Source organism: Acipenser ruthenus, chromosome 1, assembly GCF_902713425.1.
Source record: "Acipenser ruthenus chromosome 1, fAciRut3.2 maternal haplotype, whole genome shotgun sequence".
Taxonomy (NCBI): Eukaryota; Metazoa; Chordata; class Actinopteri; order Acipenseriformes; family Acipenseridae; genus Acipenser; species Acipenser ruthenus.
This window is the reverse complement of record NC_081189.1, coordinates 33,231,394-33,253,077: the sequence shown is the minus strand read 5'-3', so window position 1 is coordinate 33,253,077 and position 21,684 is coordinate 33,231,394. Positions and strand designations below refer to the sequence as shown.

Sequence of the window (21,684 nt, the reverse complement as noted above, 5' to 3'; positions counted from 1 at the left end):
AGCAGTGATGTCAAACACTAAAGCCTGCATTAGATCATAATCTGTCAAGACATCTAATTAATGCTGGGCTGCTGACATGTCCAGAATTTACACCAATTACCTTATCTTGTTTTACACAATAAAGCCTAAAAATTCTTTTAAGACCAAAATATGGACAAATCATTACCATGTTTGTATTGGAATTTCTATATTTAAAGCAAACCATGAACACATTTAAAGTGTGTTGTCTGTGTTATGTACTGGTCTTTACTTCTAGTCTGTTTTTAGTCCAAACTTCAGAGGAAAACAGATTTTATTTGCTTAAACTCTTGTATACTGCCTTGCAGTAGTTTTAAATTTCCTTCTTCCTGTTAACGCCCAATGCACAGAACTGCCGTAATGATGGCCTGTGAGAGCAGCAGTTTGAAGACAGCAGAGATCCTGATTCAGAAGGGGGCTGACCTAAGGCTGGTGGATACGTTGGGCCATGATGCGCTTCACTACTCAAAGCTATCCGGAAATGCGGAGATCAAAAACCTCCTTCAGGCGGCACTTGGCAAGTTCTCACTAGAATCTGGTGCGTGCCCAGCCATCTTTCGTGTGCAGAATATGTTTAATTTATAAACCTTCTCAAGATTAACATCAATCACCCTCCCCTTTCTCCTGTGTTCTTTTTATAACTGCATTTCCTGTGTTTAGGCAAATTATCCAAACAAAAATATTGCATTCAGTTTCAGACTGACAACATGTTGTTCTTGTTCTTGTTCTTGTTCTTGTTCTTGTTCTTCTTCATGCAAGGTGACTTACAAGTGTTACAGGGCAGTCAAGGTCACAATGCAAAATTAACATTTAAATACAGTATAGTTTACATTGAGTGCAAATAATACTACTATGCCAGTGTGTGTTTAAAAATGCACTGTGTACAACATTGAGATACCATTTCAATTTCAAGACCACGTCACTAACATACTTTGCAAAAAAAAAAAAAATTCTAAACAAAGTTATTATGGCAGGAGAAAGGCAGACACAAATCTTATACTATAGACTTAATCTGAACACTGCTGGGGAAGGGCTAAAATAATATAAATACGACATCCAACAAACACGAACAGAGAAAAAAACAACACCAACAACTAGTGTTCTTGTTCCCAGAGAAAGGAAGTAGGATCATAATATATAAGTAGTATTAAATATAACTTTCTTTACTGATGCTACCGGTGTCGCAATGCAAAAGGCATACGGTCGCGCAGTGTCTTCTGGGAATAGTAGTTTATCTGGTACATGATGAAAGGTGTTTCCAATCAGAAGAAATGCAGCAAAAAACTACAACTCCCGTCATCTACACATGTCAACAACATGCTGGCTTCGTATTTAACTTTGTCAAGTTTTAAAAATTTTCCTACTGTTAGGATGGATTTCTTTTTGTTTTTTTTCTGGTTACTTTTTAAAGTCTTCAGAAAATGTAATGCTAAACCAAATTTCCATTATTCAACACGTCACTCATAATCAAGCACACTCTAGCAGTGCTTCAGCAGTGGGCTGGAGGGTTTGAGTTGCTCCTCCAATTAAAACCAGGGATCAGACCATGTCATCTGCCATTGCTAGTATTGTACTGTACAGATAGGAGTTTATAACCGAGACTTGTCTCGTCTGAGCATAAAAACCTCTCTGGGCTCCAGAATTGCTGTTAATATAGGAATGTTGACTCTAGGGTTTAGGTTAAATTGTAATTTTTTCTTAAAATAATTTTATTTTGTTTTATTGAATATTATTATGCTACACAATAGTATGTCTGTGTCTGTGTGTATATATGTGGCCCTGATAACGATACATTATTAAATAACTGTCTGTATCTACACAAAGTTAGTCTGTGCCCTGTAGACAGCATTCTAGCAATTGCTGCAGGCTCTGCTAGTATTGGGGTAAACTTAAACTGTTGCAGTCATTTGTTTACATTAGCTGACCTCCACCTCTCATTAAAGGATTGAGTGTGCAGCAAGACATTTTCCAGAAAACAGTTTGAAATCAGCATTTCTGTTAAGTACTAACTAAACAAATATCTGCATCCTGTGGATTATGATTGAACCTCCAGGGAGGAAAAGCATTTAAATAATAAATTAAACTCATTTTTAGTTTGTGTGTAACGCAATTTAATGATAAGGAAATGTTTAATCCAAGTACTGTGTCTACCAAATCAATGGGCTTGACATTTTTCCACCAGGTTGTACAACACATTTAACCGTTGTGGTGTTAAATGAGTGTGTCAACTGTGATTATACTTCTAAAATAGATGATCGGTTACATTTTTGTGAAATGTGTTACAAGTAAGTCGTATGGAAGTAAATTTACTTTCTATTTAATGTGCATAGGTTAACAAAAAAATCAAAATACCACACCAAGGAGAAGACTGACTGTAAAAACATTCTTCCAATTATTTTATGGGGAGTCGTGCTGTTTTAAGATCAATTCAAACAGTTCTGCTGCCCCCCTATGGCACCAAGTGTAATAGCAGACATGAGGGATAAGCCTATTGTGTAGAGTTTGAGAGTACTATAGCTACCCAATTGTGAAGTTACATTTGCTGCTATGAAAGTCCAATTTTCATTTCTCAACCATTTTGTTTTCATGTTCTTGAAACAGATATGAAGACAACACAACTAAATCAGGTAATTTTATATTATTTATTTCTTAGCAGACAACCTTATCCAGGGCGACTTACAATTGTTACAAGATATCACATTATTTTTACATACAATTACCCATTTATACAACTGGGTTTTGGAGCAATCTAGGTAAAGTACCTTGCTCAAGGGTACAGCAGCAGTGTCCCCCACCTAGGATTGAACCCACGACCCTCCGGTCAAGAGTCCTGTGCCCTAACCACTACTCCACACTACTGCCCTATACATATATTGTAATTTTTATTATATCCGGATATTCACTCAGATAAAAAATGTCTACTAAATTAAGTTACTGTCCATTTAAAATATAACAAAATTAATTCTTTCCCACCCTAGATGTAAAGCATTTATATTGGGTCTTAAGTACTTTATATAGGTTATTATAGTTTTTGTTACTTAAATAACAATATTTAGTTAAAGGTGTTTTTTTTTTTGTTTTTGTTTTTTTAAATATCATCCAGTAACATATGCTAGCATTTGTAGTTTAGTTTGAAATATGGTCCTATGTTTCTCCCTATGTTTCTAAGCATTTACTCCAGCTTTTAATTAACTTCTTTTTATTTTTTTTAAAAAGAGAAAAACACCTATTGACTTCATAAAACTTGTATCAAACATGTATCAAACATGTAAGTGATGTAATTTGAGGTCTCTTATGTACTCTGTTGCATGAGTTAATTAAAGACTGGAGAAAATCCTTTTAAAAGGTAGGTAGGTACTGCTTCCCATCACAGGTACACATACCAACAAAGGAACCTTGTAACTAACCAACACATCTGGCCACATGGTTTATTAAAACCTTCTTTGTGCATGGACATTTTTACAATTCTCAAGTATGCTTTCCATGCTGGTATTTTCAATAAAAGGGAGACTTACTCCATGAGCATGGTTTAAAAATATATATGTCTATAATATAGTATGAAAAAGAAAAACACTTTACAAATTATGGGGTTAATATACGTTGTGCATGAACCCTTTCCTAACTTTTGAACACTTTGAAAAGTAAAACTAAGTTTCATCTACATTAACAAAACTAACAAACTTTGGTCTTTTTTATTTCTCTGGCTTTCATTAATTTTTAGCATGACCAAGTCTCTAGGTTAAATGCGGAAAGAAGCACAACTCCTAAAAAAAGAAAAGCTCCACCTCCACCTATTAGCCCTCCCCAGGTAAATGCATGTTGAACCGTCACTTTCTGTATCTAACCGTGTCTGTGTTTCGGAAACCTGTGCGGACCTGTTAGTGTACAGATATGCCCAAAAGTTTTGCATCACCTAGAATTTTAGGATTGATTATATATATATATATATATATATATATATATATATATATATATATATATATATATATATATATACGTGTTTACTTGAATTTAAGTCGCACCCCCCAAGTACAGACACCAAAAAAAAAGACCCTGAATGCAAGTTACATTTAACTCTTAATTTTTTTTTTTAAAAATTTCCCCATTAACAGTTAAATTACTTTTTAATTTAAGTGCCATCAGGGAACACTGTATTACTGTACATTAAAACATCAGAGTACATCACCTACTATATTACAAACTCACGTTCGCAAGCAAACTTAGTGCAAGACAGAAATGTTTATTTTAGGTTTGAGTTGAGAAAGATATATAAATAAATGATTGTTCATTTTTAAGCTGGACCCGCGTTGATCTCCATCTTATGACACATCTCAGATGCCACACTTTCTCTTTTCTTCAGCAAACAAAATTACTTTTCTTTTAAAAGCTGCATCAAAAAATGTTCATGAAGTTCGCTGTGCAGCCATTTTAATATACCGGTACTGTACCAAGAGTAATATCTGTAGTGGGCAGTACTGTGTACAGTTGGTCTTGTTCAAGTGCACCAGAATAATGGACATGTGCAAATGTAAATTGGTACCCTAACTAAAATCCTTGAATCCAAGTCACTCCCCCCAAATTTGAACTTTTATTTTGGCCGCAAAAGTGCGACTTAGATTCGAGTTAATACAGTGTGTGTGTGTGTGTGTGTGTGTGTGTGTATATATATATATATATATATATATATATATATATATATATATATATATATATTCAGAGCTTTTATTTAACATCATGTAATCAAAAAAACTACAAAATTATATTGCAAAAGTCTATCGGAGGCCATAGTAGTAGTACAGTGTTTCATGTTAGAAATATCACATTGTTGACAGTTTTTCTATAAGTATATGGAAAACTACAAAACAGTTTGTAATTCAATATGTTAACGTAACATTATTTAGCAGGTTTCATTCAACTTTATGAAGCAAAATTAATTTTATAGGCTGATGCAAAACTCTTTGCCATAGCTGTATACTGTTTTCTGCGAACATAAGGCTGACATAAAATAAAACTTCAGTGTCACTATGAGTCTATATAATCTGACGCAGATAATCAAGATGCAGTAATGACCTTAACTGAAGGTTTCCCTTAGAACTGCCGTCAAGCCAGTTGATGAAAATTGGCCAGACAGTCAAAAGTGGAGGCATGTGTCTCTGTAGATTTAAAATGTTTTAGCAATAAATGTTGAGGCCTAGCAGGGATATAACAAGTACATTTGTTTTTTGTTTGTTGTAAAATTAACTGATAAATGTATGTGAGTGTGCGAGATTGCTGTGCTGTTATACTCAATGTATTTAATGTTTTATACAGTTTTGCAAAAGAGAGGGCTGGATTGACTACCTGGGTATCATGATGCAAGCAGTTTCTTTTATGAAAATGTAACAAATGGCTGCATAATCCCTGTATAGGAAATAATGCAATATTGATTTGTATTATTATTACACAGAGTTGTGATTATTCTTCTCCGCCTTTTATGACACCAACCCAAACTCCACCATCTGGGGGAGATCTGTCATTCACAGAATTTCATATTAAGGTAATTTTATTTACAGTAATATTTTGTTTTTTAATCGTCTGAACTGCATTTGCTAATAAGACTCTGACAAAGGCTGCTATTTTCTAGCAATATAGATATAAGTCTCATCAAGGAAAAAAATCTGTAAAATAGTTTTAATGCAGTGGCCGTTTTAGTTCTTATTAATTCCTACGTTTGAGTAAGCCCTTAAATATGTCTTGCGTGTTCCCTTCTGTTTGAGGAGCGTGTGCACAGGCATTTGTTATGAGATTCTGTTCCACAAGATGTGAATGTATGTCAACAGACACCTATTAGGAGTTATTTTTATACTTTGTGGGCAATATGTCATGTGCGTTCTATTTTTATTTAATTGTATGTATGTGTTAATTTTATTGCAGGAGGAGCAGAAAAGTATTGCACTTAAAGAACAAATTGGGGAGTTGCATAAAGAGAAGGTTCTGCTATTAGAGACTATACAAGATTTAAACACAATTCTTAACCAACAGCAGGCACGTATTTTCAGAATATTTGATTCCATATTAAATAAGGAAGCACAGTAAAAAAAATAAAAAAAAGTTGATCAGTTTTGCCTCATTTCAGAATGAGAGTTTGCATGAAATAATAAAAGCATTACAGAAGAAACAAAAAACACTGATAAAATGAGATTCCATATTTAAGTATAATACCTGTATATGTTTTTAGATTTGTCAGAGTTCTAACCTAATACTGTTTACTTTCTGCCCATTCCAAAAGCAGTAGGGATAAAGAGACATTGCAGACAGTTTTAGGGGAATATTTAATCTGTTGAATGTTGAAAATGTGAGAAGAGAGGGAGATGACATCCATATGGTTAATTAACTAAATATTATTATACCTACATTTTTATTAGGCTGAGCAGAATGGACCTGAAGAGCAAAATGTAATTGCTACATTGCAAGCACAAATCACTTCTCTTTCTTTGGAAAATAAGAAGTTGACACATAAATTAAAGGTACATATTTTAGTGAAAATACTGTATGCTAAGTGAGCTAATGCAATAGAAATAGGCCTGTATTTATTTATTTTTTTTATTTTTTTGTGGCTACATTTCAGTTGCATTGTCTAAAACAATGGACGTGCAAACTTATGTGGTATAAAGTGCAGGAAAAAAATATCATTATTAACAATCTAAATGTTTGGCTCTCCTAGAGAACACAGGCCCGCCACAGTGATGAGGAAAACAATGATTCTTCTTGCCACAGCAGCTTTGACTCCAATGCTTCTTATCATTCCACGAAGGCTGATTTTCAACAGTCCTTGGAAGTACATGAAGCCTCTGAGACAGAAGCTAAAGGAAACTCTAGAAAGTCTTCCTTGAAGAATGACAGCGCCTCAGTAAAACAAGACGATGATGAGAAGATGGTGGTTGGAAGCGAAGAAGAGATTAAGCAGTTACAAGTGGCCGTGCAAAACATCCAGATACAACTGCAGCAGTCAGAGATAGAGAAACAAAACCTGCAAGACAAGCTTCTATCCATGACTTCAGAAAATGTGCAGCAATGTTCCCAGGAGGTGTCTGAAATTTGTTCTGATATCCTTGAGCAGAAGCTTAAAGAGACCCAGAGGAAATATGAAGAAGCTACAGAGGAAGTTCTGTCACTTCGGGCCCAAATGAAGCTGGAATCAGTCACTTCAGCAGAAAAAAATTCAATATCCAATGTTCAAGAGCTGAAATGTTTATACGAAGAACAGATAAATGAACTAAAAGGTGAACTTTCAAAGTCTTTAGAAGAGCAGGAGAGAGACAAGAACATCATTAAGGAGCTTGAAAAAAAGCTTGACTCACTTGATACCAGAGTGCCTGTAGAAGAATATGAAGATGTTAAGAATTCTTGCAGCATGCTTGTAGAGAACATTAACAAAGAAAAGGCCCTGCTAATAGACAAATATAGGGAGGCACAAGAAGAAATTAAATTGTTGCAAGAAGCCCTGAAAGGAACAGTGCCTGTAGAAGCTGCTGCAACAGACTTTGAAGAGATGAAGGCAGAAATGAACCAAACAATAGATGGGCTACAAAAACATTTGTTAGAGCTGTCGCATTCATATAGCGATGCAAAAAGCGAGCTGACCATAGTTAAAAACAAACTGTCGACATATGAGAAAGAAACAGTGTCAAGTGAACAGAGAGATAAAGATTATGTCACTATAGAGCACCATGAAAGAATTGTCCTTGATTTTGCTCATAATATAGAAGAAATGAAAGAAAAACTTTTAGAAACGGAGGCGAAGTATCATGAAGCAATAAAGCAAGTAGCTTTACTCCAGGCAGAATCTGACATTCAGAAGCAAAACTCTATTTTAGTTTGTGATCACGCACAAGTGGTGTCTGCTCTGGGGAATGCTGTCAAGGACCTGGAAATCCAAGTGGTGGATCTGAAAGAAGAGCTTAATCAAAAGGAACTGGAGGTTAACATGTTACAAGAAAGCTTGTCTGCAGAAAAAGCCAGCATTCATGAAGATACTGTAACCAGAACTACACATGAACAACTCAAGGCATCCTTCGAGACTGAAGTCAACTTGCTTACCGCTGAACTAAAAGAAGCCATGAAAAATCAAGATGAGATGTCCCAGGACATTTTCAAAGCAAGGCATGAAGTGTTGCAAGTCAAAAATGAAAAAGAAACGATTGAAAGTCTAGTTGCATCGAAAGATCAAGAAAATAGCAAGCTGAAAAAAAGATCCCAGGAATCTGAAGACCTTATTAGTGACCTAAAAAAACAACTCAGAAACTTCTCAAAACTTGAAGACGATAAGGACAAAAAGGTACACACTTTGATTTGTTGTTCTTACATAGTAGAAAGACTGAAATGTGATTTTTTTGCTTTGTATTTAGTGATTAGAGTTCCACCAGTTGGAACAATTTTAGAGATTTTATTGGGGATCCAACATACAACCACATATAATAATAAAAAAAATTAAGTTTTATTAAATTTTCCACTAGTGTGTTAATAAGTTTACTGAATAAAACTGTATGTAATGATGGTATCTGTATACTGATAAAGGCACTGAAAAGTATAAAGTAGATCTACAGTAAAACAGTTAGGAACCCAACGGTCAACCAAACACACTACTAACTACTATAAAAATAAAATAAATAAACTGTAACTGAGCATAGGTTGGCAATTCATCCACGTAACCAATGAAGCACAGTTTTGTTTGTTTGGTTTTTTTTTTATCAGATTGAGGATTTGACTAAAGAAGTGAGCAAGCTGAAAGTTGCACTTAACAGCCTTTCTCAGCTTTCCTACACTACAGGCCCACCAAAGAGACAGAACCAGCAGGTCGATACTCTTCAGCAACAGGTCAAACAATTACAGTTCCAACTTTCTGTAAGTTTTTATTATTGTGTAATCTATTCCAGAATGCCAGTCTCATATTTATTTACATAAAGGGGGTCCCCATAGTGTCAAACAGTGGTATCCCTCTAGAAAAGAGGTGTCAACCACATTACTGATTATGGGTTTCTAATGTAGTCATTTTTGTGTCTACCACAACACCACATAACTCTGCTGTTGCCAATAGGAAGCTCTTATGAACTAGACCTGTAAAGGGTAGCTGATTCCAGGATATTAGGTATGATAATTATTAAATAAGTGACAGTGGCGCAAATACCTATGGCAAGTAAATGCCAGTGGTGGTAAAAAGAATTTGATAAATACTGTACCTGGTAGCCTTGGATCCGCTCCTATTTGTACCACAAGTGTGTTGTTTATAACATCTGTTTAATTTGGTTTATTTTGTTGAAAGACAGTTTGATTAACTGTAACCTAGCAACCGCCAAGGTTTCTCATTGATGGGCGCGGGTTGGGGAGATAGAAATCATACCTGTTGTACAAATCAAAGTTTACACCCAGTGTTTTATGATATGGTTTCTGTCCTCTTTTAATAACTATTAAGTTGGCAGTTGATTGTTGGCAGGGACAGTATTAACTCCATCCCTGCCAACTTTACATTCCCACAAACACTATTTATACAAAGCATACAAGATATAAAAACACAAAGATTGGAATTATCAATTCTTCAAGACACTGGGAAGATTTACGAAAAACATGTTTTTCAAATTGGATTTTTTGTAACTAATGGATATTTATAAAGCTGGGTTATAAACACATGTTACAAATATAAAAAGTGGATGCAGTTGATTTGGATTTCACATGTATCATCTTTTAACACTTTTTAAAACTATTTTGTATTGTTAGAAATTACTGTGTCATTTTCCTGGAGCCAGTCGCCTAAAATTGTTGTGTTTTTTTTTTTTGTTCTATTTTCGATCTACAGGAGATGAAAAAGCAGCACCAGGAGATAGTGTCAGTTTATAGGATGCACCTTCTTTATGCAGTTCAGGTAAGAAAACTGTCCAGTTCTCTTCTGGAGTTGATTAATTAACAATCCCTAAAGTTATTGAGACAATCAGATTCTGGGAATATAGGCCGGGTCTGTCTATCTCACACTTGCATGTTTGCATATATCGAGAGAAAAGATTATTGTGATTAAACATTCCATTGCCATTTCTTATTGTAAACTATTTTATACATACTGTTGATATATGCCATCGCTCCTCAGCTGTAATTTTGAATTTACAACCAGAGTGTATGTGACTGACTTGCTTATTACTGTATATTTGGCACCACTTTAAGTATCTCCTACCTCATTAACTGTTTAAAATACAGACTTCCTATGTTCAGCATTATGATCCTCTTGCAAATTTTTATAAAGGCTATCAATACAGTTAATTGGGCGTCATGGGAATTTAATATCAGACAAATAAAGTTGTATTTTTTCTTTTTAAACACCCATTTCTTTTAACCTCCTGCCATATATTTAGTACATTACAACCATTATATCCGAGGTAATTCCTTGTGCATTCTCTCCAGTGATCTACCTAATTCTGTTTTATTTTGTAACTTTTACAGGGACAAATGGATGAAGATGTTCAGAATGCACTCAAACAGATATTAATGATGTGCAAGATGTCAACACAAGCAAAGTGAACAACATGAAGCACTGCAAGGACACCGAAAACGGGATTTCAAGAACAAACTTTCATTTCATTAACTGTGGCAGTGTGGTCTCATTGCCCTGTCATATTAAATATACATTTCTCAATCCGTCTGCCAAAATGTACATGCGCTGTAAGTCTCTAATACTTGCAAAACATAACTTTTCTTCTTGACCCAATGGTATTAAAGTTCCAGGGAGTGTTATCTGATACAAGATAGTTCAGAAAATAGAAGTTGTTGTTTTAAACATAAATGCATGCGCAGTAACTCTAAAATCAGTATTTAATGCTAAAATAAGTTATCATCCCATTGGGTTGTGAAGAAAAAAACAACTTTTAGATATTGTGCGTTGAAAAAGCTAGACCATTTTCTTTAGGTTTATTGGTATTTTCTTCAAAGCATGTTTTCTAGCAGTATGCATGTTTATATATTCAGCCTTTCGTAAATAATAATAATAATAATAATAAATGTATTGTTGACATTTGCTTTTCTTTGTCAATAAAAAAAGTTATGTAGCTGTGGCATGCTGTGAAAATGCATGAAGTACTGACAGGTTTTTGTAAGTATGTGTATGGCATTGCTTTACACTTTTGATAAAACCTTTCAAGGCCAGTTTTGATATTGGCATATTGATATTTTACAAGGCTCTCTTTGAAGTGGACAAAACTATATAGCTAAAGATATTTATTAAATATCATGTACTTGAATAACTACCTACGGTAATTACAAAGCACACTGCAGACTTTGTAGATGAAATGTGTTGCTTAAACATATTGTTACATTATAGATGAATATGTCCATTTGAGTGCTATTTTTACAGATTATTCTGACTTTAATACACTACACTTAGTTAATAGATGCAAACATTTTAGGACGGGGCATTGGATAAATTTTTCTTGAGCTACATGTCTAGTGTACTTTGATCTGTTTTGGGTGGGACGGTTTAGGCACATGCAGTCTTTCATACAAGGAAACCACATTTCTAAATGTCTTCGTTGTAGGAGAGGGAATTTAAAAAAAAAAAAAAAGCTGCAAAGCAAACTCTCTGCAAATGTATTCGACAATGATGGTCAAGGGTATGTACGTACTTTATAATGTTATTCAACCCCTTTGCTGAAGAATTACCAGTAGCTGTTAATTATTTCCGCATTTAAGAAATTACGCTTGTGGAATTTAATTTGACAGTGCAGGATATAAAAACACTAGGTTTAGTTAATTTTTACAATACACCATGTACTGACTTAACTATTTGGGAGTTATAATAGTTAGAACTATGATGGGAATAATTGTAAAAACTCTCAGATTAACTGTTTAAATAAGGACACTTCTGGGTATTGCATGTGCCTAGGTTAAAGAATACAAGCAAGATTCTGAACTGTTTCTCAAGTATCAGTCACTTGATGCAAGTACAGTAATCCGTCGCGTATCCGTCCTAACCGTTTATCCACCATGATCAATCTTTTCAGCTACCTTAGTTTATTATTGAACAAAGAAGATTAGTTCAGAGATTGTAGATCCTACCAAAGTTTTTGTACACTGTGTTATATGTGCTCCGTGCGCAGCCATTGCTGGTAGTGTTACATGAGCTGTTCAGTGTGTTGATATGTAAATAAAGCCTGTTCGCCTGCGGCCAGATCAACTTCAGCCTCTTCTTTGACCTCCTGTCTGTCACTCAGCAGCAAATGCATGCATCCACACGGCAGACAGCTACTCGTCACAAGCATTAATACCCTGTATCTTTCTAAACAAGGGATTTAGGGGAGCTCCCTAATAAAAGCTGCATCTCAAAACAATAATTGTGTGAATATAGTAATTGTTAAAGCTGTGTATAATGGTATTTAAAACAGTATTTATTTATCTGCCTTTTTACATATCCGCCCTGACTGGTCCCACAGCAGTCTGATACGTGACGGATTACTGTACTCTATTAACAGTATATCTTTGCACAGTTGATTGGGTCCTGTCCATTTAGATTACACACTAACACTTTTTTGTTGTTGTAAATCTCTCTTTAACAAAAATATTATAATTGCAATTATGTTTTGCCTTAAAATATTTGTATGCATCACTTTCTCAAAATATTATGGTTTATGAAATAATGAAGGCTGTGCTGCAAATAAACAGAAAAACTGTTTTTTATTTTGTTTTTAAAGTCATTTTGTTTACATGCATGTTCCATGGTTAAAAAGCCTATGTTTTGGTTAGAAAGTACAAATACTTTTCACTTGTATGTTTAAAAAAAAAAAAAAAAAAGGGCTAGTAAATCCAAACTAAATCAAGTTTTCAGTTTCACCTGTTTTGTATTTTTCACAGAAATTTACAAAGGATTTTTTTGTTGACGGATGCTATTTAAAACAAATGAATCCCATCTAAATAAAAAATGGCAATGTAGCTTTGTGCTTTGTCTTTTTTAAAGTTTAGCAGATGCCTTTATCCAAGGTGACTTACAGAGACTAGGGTGTGCGAACTATGCATCCGCTGCAGTGTCACTTACAACAATGTCTCTTGCAACCCAAAAGACCGAGCACAAGGAGGTTAAGTGACTTGCTCAAGGTCACACAGTGAGTCAGTGAGCTGGGATTTGAACTGGGGACCTCCAGATTACAAACCCTTTTCTTTAACCACCAAACCATACAGCCTTCTGTACGCAAACATAACCAGTTTTGAAGAGGAAAGAAAGAAATGGGCTACTCCTACAGTTGATGAACCATACAAGACAGCTCCAAAAGCTGTCAACATAATTCGGGTGTTGAAATGATGGCTCCCTGCTGGCAGAGTGGTGGCTATATATTTTTTTGCAAGTTAATAATGTGTGTGCTGTTATATACACCAGCTCACTGTCAAACGTTCTAGAGGTGCATTATACATGCAACATATGTGGTGGTGTTTGACACCCCCTGTGACTGGAACACCATTGCACTGAGTGCAGCACTTCTTGATTGAATCTACCCCTAAATGGAAAAACAGTTCTCTGCAGCATTTTGTGCAACAATGTGTTTTAAACAGTAACTGTATGAAAGGAAATAGAATAAAATTGTTAATCAAAATTAGACATGAATGTCATAACGTGCAACATTAAAATATGGTTGTGCTATAGCTGATTATCAATACACTTTTTTTTTTTCATAAAAGATTCTCCACACAATTGGAGGCCTCTAGAATGAACAGCATGAAAGGCTGCACTAACTCGTCTTTTTTTTCAGATGGTACATGAACATCATATCATTAGCTGCGTAAACTTCACTCTGTTTGCTTAAGTATAAGATTTATTTCCAGCCCGTCATCACCACTCCCATTGAAAAGTAGGAATCAAGAGTATGTTTCTGTATATCCATGTTGTAATGGATAGTTCCTGGAGATGCAGTTGTAATGTGGTGGCTATAAGGTTTCTTCCATAGACCCATCAGACTAAAGCTAACAGCACCACACTGTTCCACTTACATCCTATGTTTCACAACTTATCTTTAGGTATATTGCAAATATTACAAATTTTCAGAGAAACGTCATGCATTCAATTTCTGAATTAGTTTGAATATTATTATAATTAAGAAAAAACATCGAGAGGGCCTAATTATTTCATATGAGCATGAGATGGTATTATGACGACCTCTTAAATTAAATTGTGTTTTTAAGGCGTTCTCACAACCAACCACTAGATGGGGCATTCCATACAGCAGTAGAAACTACATCGCATAACAACTGCTAATTTCACTTCCCTGCTTTGATGCCTGAAATTCTGATTGACAACAACAGTAACCAATCAGGTGAGACTAAGTTGTTTCTGCCCAATAATTGTCGACAGGAGGTTGCCCTTGTTTGTTTGTCTTGTGGAAGAGGAAGACTGGCTGAGCTGCGGCGTGTAAGGTGAGTATTGGCTTTTGTTAATATTTTTTTGTATTCGAGAATTTACGTTTGTAAACTGCCAACCACCGTGAAACCTGTTGATTCTTTATTGTCGTTGGATATTTCAACCATTCGTTAACAAACAGCCAACTGGTATACGTTTTTTTGCCCAATGATCACAGATAAGCATCATAGGTGAATATTAAAAAGGTCACGTTTCTGACAGACTGCAGCAACCAGTCAATGGTCAGTCAAAAAACGGTTATTTTTTAAAATAATAATATTCATTGGACTGCATAAATAAAGCCAGGCCAGTCTTTGACTTATTGAAGTTCTGTGAATGACAGTATATTTAATAGACGAAATAGCTACGTTACATAATTTGGATTGGTCTCAAATCATCTCAATCGGCGTTGGATAAAGAATCCCATACATTCAATTCAAACTCGATACACCAAATGTATTTTAGTTCGCACGTATGTCACATTCGGTTGGGATTATTTTCACTATCTGAAAAAAGTATTAATAATAATAACAGCTAACAGAGCTGAAGCCCAAAGTTTCCTTGGAACCTCAGAAACATGATATAATAGACACGCTAGCTTCACTGTGCCCTTAGAACCCCCTGCAGTGTCCACGCAGTGGAGTCTGGGAGGTGTAGTACCGCTGAGTGCCAGTGAGCAGAACACTTTGAATGCGCTTCGGACACAAACGTCAATATCATCACAAGAAAAAGCAACACTTGGCGTTTTGATAAATGATGAAGTACAGCACAATACGTTATGATAAAATGCATGTGACATCTTCAGTAAAAATAAATAAATAAAGCGCCGAATTAAAATGAATAGTGCATGTCTTTGTTTTTGTTTTTTATTAAAAAAGAATAATGCCAGGAACTGCAAACAGTATATAATTGTGCTACAATGAGTTTTCAGTTTCTTTTTTTTTTTATTGGGTGGAGTAGAATGCTGACATGTTTTTACTCTGAAAAACCTAGCTGCTAGTTTTTGACTGGCAGCACAGAAGCAGCCATCATGTTTCCCATTACGTTTGGGCTAGCTTTCACTTTTTGTGTTACAGAATGATTTGATACTAAATTGCCATGGATGACGCCTATTTAATAGAAAATTCAACAAGTTGGAAATGGCTGTGCTTACAATGGCTACAGAGACAGAAAAGGCCCGTGCCCTCCTGCAGACCTTCAGCACTGCCTCCATCATAGCCAGCACAGGACTGGGGATGTTCTGTTTTTTTGCGGATAGGTTTCTGGAGTTTTCTTTCATCCAGCACAATGATTGGCTCAGGGCTCTTTCGGACAATGCGGTTCACGGTGTGGTGGGCCTGTGGTCTTGGGCCATCGTCATTGGAATACGGAAGAAGAGTGACTTCTGTGAAGTAATTTTTGCCGGTTTTCTTGCCTCTGTCATCGATCTTGACCACTTCTATTTAGCTGGCTCTCTTTCACTTAAAGTAAGTAATAAACACCTTATCTGCTTTTATTATATTATGTTTTAAAATTGGGTATCTGTTACAATGTGTTATGCCAACACTGAAATGGATACAGAGACTGAGGAGAGTTATGACTACCGTGTAACAATTGGAAATTGACTGGCAACATTACTGTACCATATGAGGATTACAATAGCAGTGGTTTGCTTAGTGGGGAATATTTCAATTAAAGCAAAGTATAGCAAGAACAAGACCTTAACATTGGAATACATCTCTTTTGCACCAGATTCAGTGCGCAGTTCTTTGTATGCAATACTGCAGTGCCATAAAATCTGTTGCCAAATGAAAATGTTCCTATAACAGTAAATTAATCAAAAAATTAAATACAAATATGTGTGTGTGAGTTCTATTTTTTAAATTTTTATAAAGCATCTTTTTTTTTTTCTTCCTAGGCTGCTCTGCATCTTCCTCAAAGACCCCCTCTTCACTGCTCCACGCTTATCCCAGCTGCATGCATCTCTCTAAAATTCCTCATGTGGATTTGCAAGCTAAAGGACTCCTGGTGTTTCCTTCCTTGGATGCTCTTTATTTCCTTGGCCTCTCACCATGTGCGAGACGGTATCCGCCATGGACTTTGGTTCTGTCCATTTGGAAGTACAGCTCCTGTGCCCTATTGGCTGTACGTAGCAATCACTGCATCGTTACCTCACCTCTGTTCAGTACTCATGTACCTGACAGGCACCAGGGAAATGATTTCCACAAAGCACGGCATTGCCATAGATGTGTGAATGTTCTGGGTTATGAACTTTCTGAGTGTTTATTCCCTGTCTGTCAAAAAGTAATGTGTTGGCAAGCTGTCGTGTTGCAATTGCTGGTGTGTAAAGGTTGGTTTGTGAGTGTTTTGCTACAGCACTGTACAATAGATTATTTCACTGGAGGGAATTTTTTTAAAAATGTTTTTAAATGTAGGTTTGGGAGGCTCCCAGTTAACCACTAACTTAGAAATATAACCCATTTTATTGTCCTTTCCTTTTGCAGCCCACTACCCCCCTATCTCCTCCCTTGTCGTGACCCCAAGAGTGGGTAGTCTAAATTTCGTAAACCAGTGCACTACTCCGGCAGTAGCCCCTCTTGATTGAGACAAACATTCCATGTAACAAACACTATTAATTCAGTATCTTCATAATGTCATCATATAGCAAGTTGTTGGTGTTGTGACTCCTTGTGTGTTACTTTAACCTATCATTTAAATCCGGTATGGTTTAAGATTTAAATGTTGGTCCTGTGTCCAGCTTTTCTGTATATTTTTAATTACATTCTAAGTGGAGCACAGTTCTTTTCACTGGGTTTAGAAGATAGATTGCATCAAGTTTCACAATGGACACAAACACTGTAATTAGAACTATAATAACGCAGGTCAAAATGAAGGAATAAACTACCTAAAGGAAGTTATTTGGGTAAATCTGTTCCTCCTTATTAATTTATACAGTATGTTGATGTGACTTTTATTCAACCAGAGTAATAAAAACATGAATACAAAAATAATTTGCAAATGTGTATTTAATATTCTGATTGTATTCCAAAATATGAACTATTCTTTATAGTTATTCTAGAATATTAGGTGTATGTAAAAAAAACCTATTCCGATGTTCCATGTTTTCAATGATATTCACTGTTTATCATTGTACAGTCGATTTAATTACGGAGGAATATGCTGATTATACTCTAAACGTATATAAAATACCAAATATTGTGTTGTGAATAACAGAAATGCATCAGATAGCATTATCTAAGCCTCTTGCAGAAAAATCTAGGAAAGAAAAACTAGCAGAACAGTACGGCGGCTCATTGAGGCCATTTAAAACGAACCAATCTTCATTATCAAGATCACTAGATCATTTATCTCAGGATCTCGATATTACCATTCCTTCACCCCGTGATCACAAGATCATTTATCTCAGGATCTCGATATTACCATTCCTTCACCCCGTGATCACAAGATCATTTATCTCAGGATCTCAATATTACCATTCCTTCATCCCGTGATCACAAGATCATTTATCTCAGGATGTCGATATTACCATTCCTTCATCCCGTGATCACAAGATATTTTATCCCAAACGGTTTCGACAGTACAAGTGATTTTGTCGAGGTCATGACTGAGATAAATGTAATTATCTCAGGAAGACGGAAGTAATGACTTCCATTTTCTCGAGATCCTGGGATAAATGATCTTGTGATCTCAACATAATGTTTTATTTATTTTTCTGATGGCCTCAACGAGCCGCTGTATAAAAGAGCACAAAAGGCAGTAAGTAAACAACACTGAACATTACAAAATAACACCTTTCAAATTCCTCAGCTGTCATGTAAACAATGTGAAATAATAGAAAGGCACAAATGTTCCATACTACAATATACAGATCACCATTTAAACGAAGCATTGATATACAACACTATGTTTTATTCTGATCAAAACTAAATTGTAATAAACCCTTACCGTGTGTATACAAGTATACACTTGCTTATACAAAGGGTTGTGAAACAATATGTGAAATAAAAGGTTGTCTCCAAGTACATCTGGTGCACCAGTGTGACCATTAACCTATCCCCCCGCAACACTGTAGGAAATACATTAGTAAGACATACTACATAGAACAAAATGTACTTATAAGACTAGAGCAGGGGTCTCCAACCCTGTTCCTGGAGAGTTACTGGGTCTGCTGATTTTCATTTCAATTGAGTTCTCAGTTACTTAATTGCACCAATTATTGGCTTAATTAGGCGATTAACAGGTGTTCCAGATCTTTAGCCACGGATGATGTAAAGACACCTAGAAAACCTGCAGGATAGGGGCTCTCCAGGACCAGGGTTGGAGACCCCTGGAGTAGAGGCAGTGTTCTGCAGATTAGAAATGATTTTGAGAGCTGTATTGAGGCCACAGGGCTGCGTTAAACTACAATGTTTAAAAAAGTCAACAGAATGCAATAACAGAAACACATTTCACACCCATATCAAATTTGCCCTTTTAAGCGTTTCAGTGTTAGAATTGGTTTGGGGTATATTGCACCTTTTAAAACCCAGGATGAGCTTCAATTATATTGTCGTTTCTTTGCATTGCCATCTGAGAACAAGAGCATTTCTACAGATAACGACAAATCCGCAGACCATACAGGCTACGACGAAACGAAAAGGTTCAAACCTCAACTGAAAACCGATTAGTTAGCATCATCTCACAGCAGAAAAGTTAAACAAGGTAAAAATCCATGTTTCCTCGAACACAAGAAACAGCTCAATGATCCCATTAGCAACCTTACAATTTATTTATTTATTTATTTTGCATATGCAGAGAAAACCCATGTAGAGTAACATGATCACATTTAGGGCCTGAAGCGTATATACAATACATCTACAACTGACTGTTGGCGCAAAGTGATAAGCACAATTGGGCATACTGACCTGTAGATATTTCACCCATAAATATAAAACCACTGCTCTGTGCTACATTAAGAAATACCAAAAGAAACAAACAAAAAAGAGCTTCTTTTGACTTCACAAAATATTGAAAATCAGTGATGGTGTTTCTACAAGCTCCAACTTGCAGGGTGTCACCAGCGTTAATCTTGTCAAATGAATAATAGCTCTGCCATTTGTTGCCATGAGGGTTTCTCCAGTGTTGCACATATCCAGCATATTAATTCAGTAGTCCTGCTGTGTGCTGGTTGAACTTTACACAGCATTCATTTCCAAGGCCTTCTTCAGCACAAGGATGGCAGGTTGAGTGATTGCAGCCCAGCCTGCTAAACAAGGTGCATGAAGAAAATCATATGTATTGGCATTCACCTCATGCTCCTGCTGACATTAGTTTGACAGTGGATCTGTCAAACCCTCGGACAGAATCCAGGGCTTCAAGTTTACATAGCTGGTGTCTGTATGTACAGTATTATTCGGTTAAGTATTAGCTTTTTGCAATTCTTAATTTGTTTTCAGTGTTCCTATTTCCTGTATTGGTGGTACTATATGCAGTTTTGAAAGAAATGTTATAGCATTTGTATTTTAATTTTAGAACATTACATCTGTTACTAAGTTAAATGTAATTGCCTTATTTTCAGGAAGTCTGTTACTATTTCACTTCCTAGGTCATTTCACCTCAGCAGTGTCTCTGGGATCTCTAATGATGTGATCAGTTGTAGAAATACCTTGCTGACATGTTGAATGTATCTGAGGGTTTATAGAGCAGGCCTAGATTGGAATAGGGGGAAATCAAAGGTGGCTTCCAGAGTTTATGTTAGTATGTGTTAAGAAGTTAATATAAGTACTTTCCTTTCATTCCTCATGGAGTTATTCATGAACCCAAGAATTATAAATACATAAGGAACAACACAGGATCAACACAGGTTTCTGGCTGTAAAGTATGTTAGTCAATATAGGAAGTAGCTACAGTAGTTGATTAGTGACAGGAAAGAAGATGTCAAGGGGGGGGACGGGACAATTTAATTTTGGAAATATGAGAATACCTAAAAGCATGGCTTGTAAGCAGATGCATTAATTTAGTGTAGTACCAGATATCATGATAGATGTCTGCTAAAACTTTGGAAACTGCACATCTGAGATGTATTAATGTTGTGTAGTACCAGATGCTATAACTGCACATGTACAGACGTGCTCAAATTTGTTGGTACCTGTCACAAAGACGGCCGGAGTGGGTGGCGTCAGACCAGAATCAGGAACACAATAAACAGAGAGATGTGGTTTGGTATAAGCTGGGCGCGTGATCGCGCTCAGCATTTAATAAACAGAAAATAAAAGGTTTTAACAGACAAAAACACGGGACACGGCACTACACGCCAAAATAAAAAGACAAACAAAACGTACTACTAAACACTTAACAAACGGTGCACGGAGGGACAAACAAACACGGTGAGTACAAACACTTCTAGATATTATTTTTACTTTACTATTTTACGTTCTCCTTCTCTCTCTCACCCGTTCTCCACTCTCGAACACCCAACCCTGAGTGCAAGAAATGTGCGTCTATATATACTATTGTGCTGGGATTCAATTACTAATTAATTATTCACTTGAATCCCAGCACGTGAATTAATTCTGTGCAACCCCGTGCTCACATATTACATTTAACCAGCACGTGAAGTGATTTGTGCTCTCCTCGTGCCTAAATACAAATCTACACTTTTTAAATACACGTGAAACACAGACCCGTTTATATCCCGTGTACCAATCTATACACCAACATTTACACACGCACGCATACACACATACACAAATGCACACAGGGGCGGGGCGCTTTGCCACATATACCCCCCCTTGTGCGCAGCACACATGGCCTCAACGGCCACCTCCCCCCTTAAAAATCCAGCAGTCCAGGACAAAGTCTCGGGCTGGGAAGGGAGGCTTCAGTGGGCCCATGGCTGGCCATGCTGTCAGCACCCCTGCCGGTAGTGGCACGGCTGACAGCCTGTTGGTCCCGTCCTGCAGCGAAAAAGCTGCGGGGGCAGGTGGTCCCCCGACCTCCCCCTTCTTCGTAGCCGGCAGCTCCCTCCTGTGGGGCTCCGGCCACAAGAACTCCTGCAGCGAAACTGCTGCTGGGGAAAGTGGTCTCCAGACCTCGTCCCCCTTCTTTGTAGCCGGTAGCTCCCTTTGGTGGGGCTCCGACCACAGTACTGCCGGCAGCGAAGAAGCTGCAGTGGGAGCAGGTCTCCGGACCTCCCCCACGATCTCCGGCTGCGAAACTGCTGCAGTGGGAGCAGGTCTCCGGACCTCCCCCACGATCTCCGGCAGCGAAACTGCTGCAGTGGGAGC

The 21,684-nt window shown here is 36.6% G+C and overlaps 2 protein-coding genes across 6 annotated transcripts in view; both read left to right on the top strand.

Moving 5' to 3' along the window:
* LOC117409281 (ankycorbin) overlaps positions 1-12,338 on the top strand; it is a 66,188-nt gene extending 53,850 nt beyond the window's left edge. For 3 of the 5 annotated variants that reach the window (XM_059023928.1, XM_034015069.3, XM_059023929.1), the window contains 10 exons: positions 369-556; positions 2,620-2,645; positions 3,740-3,826; positions 5,465-5,554; positions 5,932-6,042; positions 6,423-6,524; positions 6,722-8,335; positions 8,752-8,901; positions 9,851-9,916; positions 10,486-12,338. In XM_059023928.1, the coding sequence (XP_058879911.1) occupies positions 369-556; positions 2,620-2,645; positions 3,740-3,826; positions 5,465-5,554; positions 5,932-6,042; positions 6,423-6,524; positions 6,722-8,335; positions 8,752-8,901; positions 9,851-9,916; positions 10,486-10,563 (2,512 nt within the window). In that variant the 3' untranslated portion in view covers positions 10,564-12,338. The remainder of the gene's footprint in view (positions 1-368; positions 557-2,619; positions 2,646-3,739; positions 3,827-5,464; positions 5,555-5,931; positions 6,043-6,422; positions 6,525-6,721; positions 8,336-8,751; positions 8,902-9,850; positions 9,917-10,485) is intronic. The other 2 variants (XM_059023949.1, XM_059023938.1) reach the window with 2 other exon arrangements.
* A 2,009-nt stretch (positions 12,339-14,347) lies between these two features.
* Positions 14,348-17,409, top strand: LOC117420979 (transmembrane protein 267). The gene is made up of 3 exons (XM_034034801.3): positions 14,348-14,436; positions 15,496-15,885; positions 16,317-17,409. The coding sequence occupies exons 2-3, from the start codon at positions 15,559-15,561 to the stop codon at positions 16,650-16,652; spliced, it is 663 nt and encodes a 220-aa protein (XP_033890692.2). The 5' UTR covers positions 14,348-14,436; positions 15,496-15,558; the 3' UTR covers positions 16,653-17,409.
* The last annotated feature ends 4,275 nt before the right edge of the window (positions 17,410-21,684 follow it).